This window comes from Rhipicephalus sanguineus, chromosome 11 (genome assembly GCF_013339695.2).
Source record: "Rhipicephalus sanguineus isolate Rsan-2018 chromosome 11, BIME_Rsan_1.4, whole genome shotgun sequence".
In the NCBI taxonomy this organism is placed as follows: domain Eukaryota; kingdom Metazoa; phylum Arthropoda; class Arachnida; order Ixodida; family Ixodidae; genus Rhipicephalus; species Rhipicephalus sanguineus.
Window position 1 is genome coordinate 53,569,834 of NC_051186.1, and position 11,205 is coordinate 53,581,038.

The 11,205-nt window shown below is 45.6% G+C and overlaps 1 protein-coding gene across 3 annotated transcripts in view; it reads right to left on the minus strand.

The window, feature by feature from the left end:
• Positions 1 to 10,137, minus strand: part of LOC119373250 (mitogen-activated protein kinase-binding protein 1) — a 46,787-nt gene extending 36,650 nt beyond the window's left edge. For 2 of the 3 annotated variants that reach the window (XM_037643275.2, XM_037643272.2), the window contains exons 1-6: positions 9,716 to 10,136; positions 9,202 to 9,291; positions 8,658 to 8,749; positions 3,639 to 3,759; positions 2,059 to 2,151; positions 857 to 973 (exon numbers count right to left, since the gene is read on the minus strand). In XM_037643275.2, the coding sequence (XP_037499203.1) occupies positions 857 to 973; positions 2,059 to 2,151; positions 3,639 to 3,759; positions 8,658 to 8,749; positions 9,202 to 9,291 (513 nt within the window). In that variant the 5' untranslated portion in view covers positions 9,716 to 10,136. Of the gene's footprint in view, positions 1 to 856; positions 974 to 2,058; positions 2,152 to 3,638; positions 3,760 to 8,657; positions 8,750 to 9,201; positions 9,292 to 9,715 lie in introns of all 3 variants that reach the window. The other variant, XM_037643274.2, reaches the window with a different exon arrangement.
• Between the last annotated feature and the right edge of the window lie 1,068 nt (positions 10,138 to 11,205).

The following is an 11,205-nucleotide window of genomic DNA, read 5'->3' on the forward strand; positions in this document are numbered from 1 at the left end:
AAGACGAGCTCAAGCTAACAACTGGGGTTTCATTATCAGAAACAATAAATATGAAGCACAGTGCCACTGTGAGAGAACCTAAATATTGGCAGCCATTTAAACAACTTCTGAATCAACCAGCAGTACAGAAGGCCTAGCAACCCTTCTTTCTTGTGCTTTTCAATGTAAATGCAGCAATTTTGACCATTTGGAATTCTTTAACATGCACCTACTTGGGCATGATGATGATATGTGGAGTTTAATGGCGCAAGGGCCATGCCTGGCTAAAGAGCGCCATGAACAGTGATGAAAAAGTAACATTGATCCTTGATTTCCGATATGTAAGGGATGTGAACAATGATTGTGTTAAATGGCTGTATAGGGGCCTTAAAATTCCTCACACTAAAAGCGGGTAAAACATATAGGTATTAAAATTATGACAGTGACGTGAAATGTGTGCAGTGAGGATCAATGTCAAGAGGTCGTGACAATAAAACTATGTAGAGATGGCATCAGCACAAATACCTCATCGACGGCCCTTGGGTCCAAGGGCCGCGAGGCAGGTGCTTTTCTAGTGTAGCTGCCGCAGCAACAACCTCTATTCAGAGGTTGTGCTACGGGTTGCCTGGATATATGATGTGAAAACTGCGTGTATCCTTTAAAAACACGAATAGGTAATGAGTCATGTTTGAAAACCTACTTGGGCATTCCTGCGTTTTCTCCCCACGTAAGTTTACCCAATGCGACCAAAAATTGAGTATGCACCCAACGTGCCTGGGAGTGCAACGCCAAAGCAGCTAAGCTACCATGACAAGTCTTCAGAAGGAGAGGCTCTGTTCGCACATGTAAAGAGACGTGAAGTGCTACGGCCCCTTACCTTGGCCGACACTTTGTTGGAGGCCAGCTTGGTGTTGCTGCGCCAGTCCCACACGTTGACAACCATGTCGTGCTGGGTGCCCACTGACACCACATACTTGAGATTAGGTGAGAATGCCTGCACGGGAGAAAGAGATTTCAAACAAACGAAGCAAGAACAAAGTCTACAAATGGAGATTGTTATTTATTTCAGCATACTGTTGGCCCTCAGGCTGTTACAGGGGTGGATTACAGTTGTTATCACTAGCATACAATACAACACATTTCAAGCACACGAATACGACATTTCCAAATATAAAATCCAAGCAATACAATAGAATAAAATACAATAATACAATACAATACAATACAATACGGATGCATATTTGTTAAGCAAGCTCCTAAATAACGTTAACATAGCAAGAGTTACAACATAACACAATTAACATAGAAGAGTCAAACATGTGTCAATCTTTCAGGCTGAGTGAAATATTGCTTGAGCCCTTCCTCGAAGTTTTCCACTAAGGTACATTAGAGCAGTGATGAAGGTAGTGAATTCCATCGTTGAATAGCTTTGGGAAAAATGAATTTGCATATACACTGAGGCATTGCTGCGGTACTTCGTATGTATATTCATTAATTCCTCTCAAAATTCTTACTCTGCGCAGCGTTATGTTTAGTTTATTTTTCGACAGTAGGAAAAGTAATTTCAGCCCGGCCAGTTTTCGACGATCAGCTAGAGTGGGAAGTCCCAAAAAAAGTGCCATTTCTGTTCCAGATTCTTTCAAGGCGAATTTTGAAAGGATGAACCTAGCGGCTCTCCTCTGTACCTTTTCTAGCATTTATTCTTGTACCCTTTCTAGCATTTTCTAGCATGACAGAAGACAAACACATTCTCCGGCCATCTTAACTGCTTACTGTTAGGTGTTATAGTGTGCCTATTATAGTGGACACAATTTTCACTATTTAACCCTTGCATAATTGGTTCCTTGATCTATATACCCTTGACATTTCAAGTTGTTGAAATATTTTAGGTCTATGTGACATATATCGGTGCGCTTTTCCGCCATGTCAATGAATCTGTACGTTTACTTTGTCGTAGACCCTCTACTAGCCTTGTGGCTATAGATATCGACACTTGTATGCTTGCACTTTGTGCACGAATAGATGTACGATTCCTTTAAGGTCATACTGACAATGCTTGAATAACTTAGCATGACATACCACGCAGGTGACGCCAAACTTGTGACCCGGAAACTCGGCAGCCTGGGTCTTCTCGGCGACATCCCAAATGCGCACGTGCGGCTGATGTCCGCACTGCAACGACAGCGGTCGGTGGTCAAGCAAGTGGGCGAGCCAGCTTAAAAGGGTACTGACACCATTTTTCGAAGGAGAGCTTACTCTGCGACACAAATCTCCTGTATACAGAAACAGCACTGAGCAAGTGGGAAGCTCATTAAATGCTAAGAAGACATTTTATTTTGACATTAAAGACAATTTTCCCATGGTGCAACCATATGTCAGCAAACTCACTCATGAGTTGACCCACTCAGACTCAGATCTGGCCGTGAGTATGAGTGAGCCCGGGTGAGTAATCTTTTGGCGAGTTTGAGTCGAAGTGAGTCCGGTTGAAGAAAATTTTAGTGAGTCTTAGTCCGAGTGAGTCCAGTTGAGGAAAATATTGGCAAGTCCGAGTACGAGTGAACCCTAAGCGCAAAATATATTTCTTGAGTGTGCCCGAGTGAGCTCCACCTTTTGCTGCCGACTTATGGTCCTATCTACTCATCTTTAGCATTACTATCAGCCTGATATCGGCTTACATTTATACTCAAGTCTATTCACACATATCTCAGCACACTAGCATTCATGGGCCACCTCAATATTTATTGATCAGAGGCGGGAGTAAGGGGAAGGGGTGCCATGACCTCCCCCCGCAAACTCATGGGAAGTTCTTGGTAAAAATGTCTCGTGTGTGTCGCGTATTTCATAAAAATGTCCTTACTGGATCGATACATGATAATGATGATATATGATAACTCGTACTTGAAGGTACAACATCAAAAGGCGTATTGTAAAGGACTATGTGAGATATCGCCGTTCAAGAGGATTGACACCATATTGAAAAAGCTAATTTTACGCCAATGGACTCATGAGTCGACTCACTCAGGCTCACTCAGACTCAGGTGAAGCCATGAGTCTGAGTCTCGAGTGAGTCCAGCTGAGTAATATGTTGGTGAGATTGAGCCTGAGTGAGTCCCCCTAATAAAAAGCTAAGTTAGTCTGAGTCCAACTGAGTCCGGTAGAGGAAAATACTGGCCAGTCTGAGTCCAAGTGAGCCCTCGGAGCAAAATCTATTTCTTGAGCGAGTCTGAGCGAGCTCCAATCTTTTTGTCGACCTATGGGTGCAACTACTGACATCGTCACTAGCTTGACGGCAGGCTACAGTACTAATTCTGGGGACTTCACGTAGCAGTCTGGCTAGTTGTGATGACGTCAGGTACCAAACCTTCCAAAATGGTCGCTTGTGCGTCACCAATGGAGACATGGTGCGGAGCGGCCATGGATACGTCACAATGTCCTGCGTGAGCGCGTGACGAGAAGCTCGTACTATGTTGCGACTTCAGGGTACAGTAGGAACCAAAACTAGCTTTTAAGAACATAAAAACATACTGCAATAACTTTTTCAGGGTGCACTCATGATTAGCAGCACATTTTCTAGGGTCTTGAGAGCTCGGCCTTTCATTTGGGGCAAAAAAATGACAACTGAAAATTTTCGTGTCGGTACCGCTTTAAGAGTGCCTCACCTCGCCAGTGGCCAGGTACTTTCCATCCCAGGAGAAGGCTAGGCACGTGATTGTCTTCTTGGACGCGTTCAAGATGTGCTGCTGCCGGTTCTTCCGCGTGTTGTACAACACCAGCACGCACCTGAATGGACATAGCCACACACTACTTGAGACAAACAGCTTGACGACCCGAGTGAAGTGCCAATGCGTCTGCCATAACCATTATATCTAAACCAAAGTATTTGTAAGACTTAAGACAATCGAGTTTCAAAGGTGCCTATAATTACATAATTACTTGCAGTAATTTACGGATAATGTAGGCAGTTCTTAATATTACAGACTAAACTTCTTGACTGCACCTTACAATACGAGCAATCTTTCTAATAGTGTTCAGAACAACACAGTCCTGTAGAGAGAGAAGAAGAAATTGAATCAATCTGGGCTTTTTTGTTGTTAATATGACTCAAAAGAAAAGCACTGACACAGGCTCCCCTACAGTTGAAAACAACACGTAGCACCATAGATAGTGAGGCGGAGGGTTTAAAGGGCACTTCAGCAACCTCCCCAACCTACGCTCACAGGAGAATATTTTTACAAGATCAATATGTTAGTTGTATTCATGTCACACAGTGGTTGACTAAATAAAGGAGGAATAACGAAACACAAGACAATGGCCAATATAACGTAACGACTCCTTTCACTGATTCCATTCCTTATATTCGAGCACTCACAACTGGCCAATGCTGGTAAATCTGATTGTATGAACGTTTTAACTGTCCCAGTAAGCTAAGTGGTGTGAAGAATACATATGCAGAGTGCTGTAAGGTCCCTGCTTAGATGTAGCAAGGAATAGAAATAGGGTATAATCTGAAGCAGGAGGAGCTTGGTATGGGCAAGCTGGTGCAACATACTTTAAGAAAAGGCAGTGATTATATTCCTAAACAAAAGGCACTACCTTATCATTTGGAATGTATAATAATAATATCTGGAGTTTAACGTGTGCCAAAACCACATTAATGATTATGAGGCACACCGGACTTTTGGGTCAGCAGCCAAGAACCGTAACAACTGTACCATCGAGGTAGACTCATTAGGAATATAATCATTGCATTACCTTAGCCAAGAAATAGATGAAACAAGAGCCAACTTGAAACTGGTATTCTTTGCAAAAGGAAGGCATGCTTAAACTGTCCTAAGAGCACATGAAAAAAAATCACTACAACGCCTTAGCGATTGTGCTTACATAAGAACAAGTGAAGGAATTGAGGCAAAAAAATAGCGCTATATATCACAAAAGCCCCTCCGGCAATCGACAGAGTTAATGAGGAATGGCTGGCCCTAATTTTTTTATTTCAAAGCACTATTAATGTCAGCTATCTCAAAACAAAGTACAATTGAGAGGCCGTAGTACAAGAGCCTAATGGTCCACCAGCCTTCTCCCAATATAGTTGCGTCCACACGAAAACAAAAAATAAATAATGAAACGGGCCATGCCACAAACACACAGAGTAAGCTTTAGGATGTCATTTAGTCGTACACTTCGCCACTTTTGTTTCTCAGCTGAGGTTCTCGTAAATGTGGATCAACGAGACTCGAGAACTGAAAGTATAAGCAAGATAAGGTCCCATCAGGAAATGTTATACCGGTGTCACAAAGTGCACTGCTGATCGCGATTGAGCCCGACTGGGATCAAGATTCTCAACATTGACTGGTTCCCTTCCGCAGCTTGCGTATGAGTCAATCCTGATCAAGAATATTGTGACACCAATATTACAGAGGTCACTAGACAGAAAGCACTGTCACATCAGGAAAATCGGCATAGCATACGACCACATACCCAAGGTGAAAAAATCATCCCGTCTACATCATACTTCTAACATTGCAAACGGTTGGCAGCACTTTCCAAACGGTACAGGAAGCATGCCAAAAACCAGGCTACGTAAGCCGGAGGAGACGAGCAGACGTTTAAAACAAAGCGTAAACGCCAGAAAAACGAGACAATGCAGCTTCTGCATCACTCACTCCTTCACCATTCAAACGTCAATCCGAGTCAATGGGTACGTCGGTATTACTTGAAGAAATAGAACGTTACTACATTCAAGGACTAAAGAAAAGTTGGAGCAGGACTTTAGAACAGGCGGTGCCACCAGCGTGCCCTCAGGTCTCTCACTATGTGCGACACGTACGTTTTGGCATGCAGTCCTTATTCCATAACCATGTAACTCGGCGTGACAGGCAGTAGATTCAGTAATTGGCAAAAGGTCACTGAATGGAGGGCTTCTTCACGAGACTTTACACTCAATGTGTTCCTTTCCCTTTATAAGAAGCAAACGTGAAAGCCAGTAAAATTTTACATTGGTGAGGTTACTTCCCTTGCAACAATGTTTCGACACGCTGCTTACGAACAAGCTGGATTTACCTTAAATATCACCGTTGTCGTTCTGCTTTACAATGTACAACGCTGACTTGTGAGCCTTCCTGCTTTGGAGTTAAGGGCAGTGTTCAAACCAGGCCCGTAGCCAGGAATTTTTGTCGAGGAGGGAAGGACCCACTTGCTAAAGGCCTTGACTATTTGAGAAAAACACCTATTTTCATTATTTATTTACGGTGAAACACCCCCTCCATCAAAGTTTCGAGCGGGGGGAGGTCCTAGGTCTCCACCCCCAGGCTACGGGCCTAGTTTAAACAATGAAAATTTCCGTTCCACATTATTCCTAATGATGTTAAAATTAATGTATCCGACCCCTTCCAGCTTTCACCGAATCGACGCTTCAGGCAGTGGCTAAGCATTTAGAACAACACTGCACCACCACTGATGCATAACGCCTCTAAATATAGTGATCTTTTCCCGAAGAGTAGTCAAGGAATGGAACATTTGTCTTGATTCTTTGGTTAATTACAATTTGCGTATCATTTTTGAATCTCACGAATTTATGAAATTCGAGAGCTTTTGCATGCCAAAACTACTATATGACTGAGGCGTGTTGGACTGGGCAGCTTCGGGTTGGCTTCGGCCACTTGAGGTTATTTAGCATGCACCTGAATCTACTTACACGAGTGCTTTTTACATTCCTTTTTAATCAAAATGCGGCCCCCACGGGTGGGAATCGCACCTGTGCCCTTGAGCTTATCAGACTTCAAACTTGTTTATTCTAGTGAGACAGCACTTTGAGTCAATTGTTCTGTTACGCTGAGCACTGCTAGCATGAACTGTTTTGTGTTGCATTTCAAGTCAAGTGCACAATCTGTGAAACTTCCTCAATGCAGCCCTTTGCTTATGAACATGAAATAGTGCAAATTTCTATGACCTCTATTTACACTTACACCACGAAAAGTGTAACGAGTGAAAAGCGCATATGCTTGCTCCATTTGCTAGATCCACGAGTGTCAGGCTGATGTAAAATTTAATTACATGGACCACTTTTATGTGAAATCAGAAAGAAAATAAGGATTTTTGTATTTATAGTTTGCACAAGTATTCCAGCTTATAATACCACGCTAGATATCAGGAGCACCTTTGAAAAGTTTGAACATCATCGTAGAAAAAATTAAGTGTGAAAAGTGCCGAACTTTCCCTGCAATGGACCCAGGGGCATAGCCAGAAATTTTTTTCGGGGGGGGGGGGGGGGTTGAACCCCCCCATCCCACCCCTTCGCTACGCCCCTGAATGGATCCATACCAACTAGCTCAAATATCCGGCATTCGAAACCCTGTATACAAGAGCTTTGTTTTTTTTGCGAAGCTACTGAGCTGTGCGACGAAGGAACTTGTCATCCATGGAACTTTCACCCACACACTGCAAGTTGTCATTGAAATTTGTTTTTTCTTGTCATGCTGTGTGAAATGTCCACTTTGCCACTGCATGTTTCATTCACACTGCCACAGGTGACAAAACTTAACCTTGCACTTTTCACATTTTAGGTGTTACTTCACTTAAATTTTTTACGCAAATGCAGTTTCTACCCAACCTTGACAATGTTGCCAAACGAGCTGCATGGCGGAAACTAATGGGAGGTCCACAACAACACGTGCCTTCAGTGTAAGGCGGTTTGCATACTTGACAGGTTATACTGGAATGTCTATGATGGCACATTAACCACAGGTAACAGGGCATAGACTGTAGCACCAAAACAAAATGTTAAGTTCATTCAATGAAGCCATAGCGCTCAAAACACTGGGACCAAGGAAGAGGACAGGACGTGCACTACTAACAAATGAATTTTTATTTCAGAAACATGTGGTACTCTTAACAAGAGTACCGAACCAACTAGACCAAAAGTCTGTACTCTTGGAACAAGGTTAGGGCCTGTTGGGAACCCTCAACATCAGTTGAACACATGTTCCTGATACAACAGTGCATTCACTTGGGAGCAGCATGCTAAAGCTGGTACAACGATACGAGAAACAGCGCGACACACGGGACAGTGAAAGAGACGGACCAAGCGCTGAGCTGTCCCATGTGTCGCGCTGTTTCTCGTATCGTTGAACATGTACCAACCGGCCCAAATACGCACCTTAGTACTAAAGCTGGTAATTACAGCTATTGACGTCCTGGTGGTATCTTAAATTACAGCATCAAACATGACATCATGTACTGGAATGCCTGTGCACCAAGTAGCTATCCTGTCCTTCTGATACCACAAAGCTCGGACTTCCTTTGGCTTTACTACATTGCACTAGCTTTTATGCATACGGTGCAAACGCGAACTATGCAACTAACAGACCTCGAATACTCCAATCACACGGACCACCTCCGATTGGCTCCTCTGCGCAAGCTGCGGATGTGAGCCAATCGCGGTTGAGCAATTGCATGCCAAGATCGAAATCGGGGGGTGGGGATACGAGTCGGTCTCGATCGAGATCGAAAGTGGGAGGGGGGGTTACCGAGTTTTGTCTGTTCCAAAACCAGGTGAGAGACATCGCCATACCGGCGTGAATTAGGTGTTCAAAGCACAGCAAATGACACGGGCATTCGAACACAACAAGACGAGAAGCGAATACACACCGGCAGAGATGGGCGCTGCCAGCGAGATCACTCACCCGGCTGGATAGGCGACCAGTCCCGAACTGGGGTCGCAGTCAAGCGCCGCGCTGCTCGTGACAGTCAGGCCCAGTACCCGCTCTAGCTTGACCTGCAACAGGGGTGCAGATTCGGCTGAGGACGGTTCTTCGGGGGTGGCAGGCAATCTCGGCTCGGTACGCATGCTTGGCGCGCGCTAGCCGCCGCCCACACAGCACGCCAACGCGCGCGCGACTAGCTCTTGCAAAAGAAGCACCCCCACAACCGCGGAGCGCTGCTGTCAACAAGGCCATTCGCGTTGGTGTAGTACCGCTACTTTCTTATTCCAACGCCACGCCTTTCAGACGTCCCTGGTCTGTCTGTGTGCCCGGGGAAACCGACGGCTCGCGTTACACCAGCAACAAACAACGGATGCAAGTTATACACAACTGGGCCAGGGATTGATGTGTGTCTTTCCTTCAACACCGCGCGGTCATTGCAAGGAGAGCGGCTGCGCGCATGGCGTGAAATCAACAGGTGGTTCCGAGCCTCCGGGCCTCCGGCTCGGTTGGAAAAAATACTCACCCGCTCGGAGAGTGGCGTCGCATCCGCACGTCCGCGTTTGAGGGCCGGCGCTCGCACCAAGCGTGGCACACCGCTGCATGGATCCTCCATCTGGGAACAACACGGAGTATTCAACTATGGCAAGTACTGCGTAAACAGTACCTTCGCACCAACAACGATGGGATCTTGTTTTGCATCCCCACCTGCCACGGCTAGCTCACAATCTCGGACACTATTCACGGCGTAGGTAGGAATCCGACTGTGTCTACGGTAAACCAAAGTGTAAGACGAAACGTCACCTCTGGAGAAAACAGGTGCTATCTGTCAAGTTGCCGGCGGAATCGGCACAGAACGTCGCTACCCCCCTGAACTGCAGACAGAACGACAAGATCGACGCCTGTTTTTCGTCTTTCCGTGTTCGCCCGGTGTGTCCGTGCGTGCGTGAGCTACTGTGGTTTATTGCGATAGCTTCTATATGGTACGAGCGTCGTGTCTACCGAGAGTCGTGATTGACCCCGAGGTGGGAGGCGGTTACCTGGTGGAGTGGCGGCGGGCGGGCTCGCTGCAGGCCGAAGCATCAGCCGACCATTCTAGTGTGGCACATCAACGCATGTCACTGGTGTGTGGACCGTGCGCTGGCGCTACAGCACTACTGATGCCAGCAGCAGTATTCCAACGCACGCACACACGTCAGCAGCAACGGACAAGGAACGAGGCTGACTCGAAAGCGCGCACATAAAACCCCGGGTTACTTCGTGACTTGTACGCTTTCTACGTCCACGACGAACGTAGACATTCGGCCGAAGACATGTAGGATTGCAGAGCGCTCGCCCAGTCTTCGCAGTTCATCGCAAGATGTGAGCTACAATAGCCCCTCAACTCGCTGCAGCCCTGTGCTGTCACGCACGCTCATGCGCACGGCCGCTCCATTCTCACAGAATAACAAAAAATGCATAAGCAAAAAAGAAACTCATCCGAGGTGCACTCTTTAGAGCGCAATAAAAGTAGAAAAAGAGTACACTAGTGCTGCACTCATTAGCACGTTTTACTTCAATCGCACTTTTTCTCTCGCTTAGTCACGGTCACTGCTCATGCATGAAGTCTTACCGCATTTAAATGCAGATGCTGCGCATAATGAACTTAATTCAATTATCACTGGTTTCAGTCATGTGACCGTTGTGCCTTCGGAACCGAAACCGAAACCATAGATCATTTACGAAAGCGAATGCAAACTCCAAGAAAATGCCATGGCATGCTTCAGTCGGCATCTGCAAAATATATTACGCTAGCGTAGTCATGAGCTTCATGAATGCTCTTTGCTCCATGGGTATGACCGAGAAACCTTTACATAAACTCTTTCACAGCGAGTCGTGTTGGACTCGAGCAGCAGCCTGCGGCGAGGCGACAGAGGACACATCTTACGAAGTCAGTCCACATTCACATGCGCATTGCATGAGCCGGGATGAGACCGTGCTCCCAGTACTACTCTTCTAGTTCACTGTAACCGTACCATGTGCCAAACGCCACTGCCACTTTTTGTTGGAAATATCTCGTGTAGCTGAAGCAGCGCAACCTTCTAGAAACGTTGGCGCACCCCTTATCGAGCTGGCACATCCCAACTCGAATGTCATTGAGGTAAACTCGAAAGGCAAATTCCAGTCCGACAGGTTAGCTCGACTCGTGTTTGTCGAATTAGTGAAAACACCTTGACGAAGGAAGGAGGGCTCTCGGCTGAGAAACCGAAAAAAGAACCGCTGAGCGCGATGCATTCATCACAGTAAAGCCCCTGAATTATAAGTGCAACTCTGTGTCCTGAATGAAATTTTATTCAGTGGCTTTACATTACTGTCATAGAGTTTCATACATAATCACTCTAATATTGTATGAAACTATGAATCTCTATGATAAGCCCGTAAAAATCTCGTAGTCAGCAGCGCCACCATTATCTCGTAGATCTCTGAGGCCACGCGGTACGAAACCAACCCACCGTGTACGAAACTACGTAAACAACCATACCGAAACACG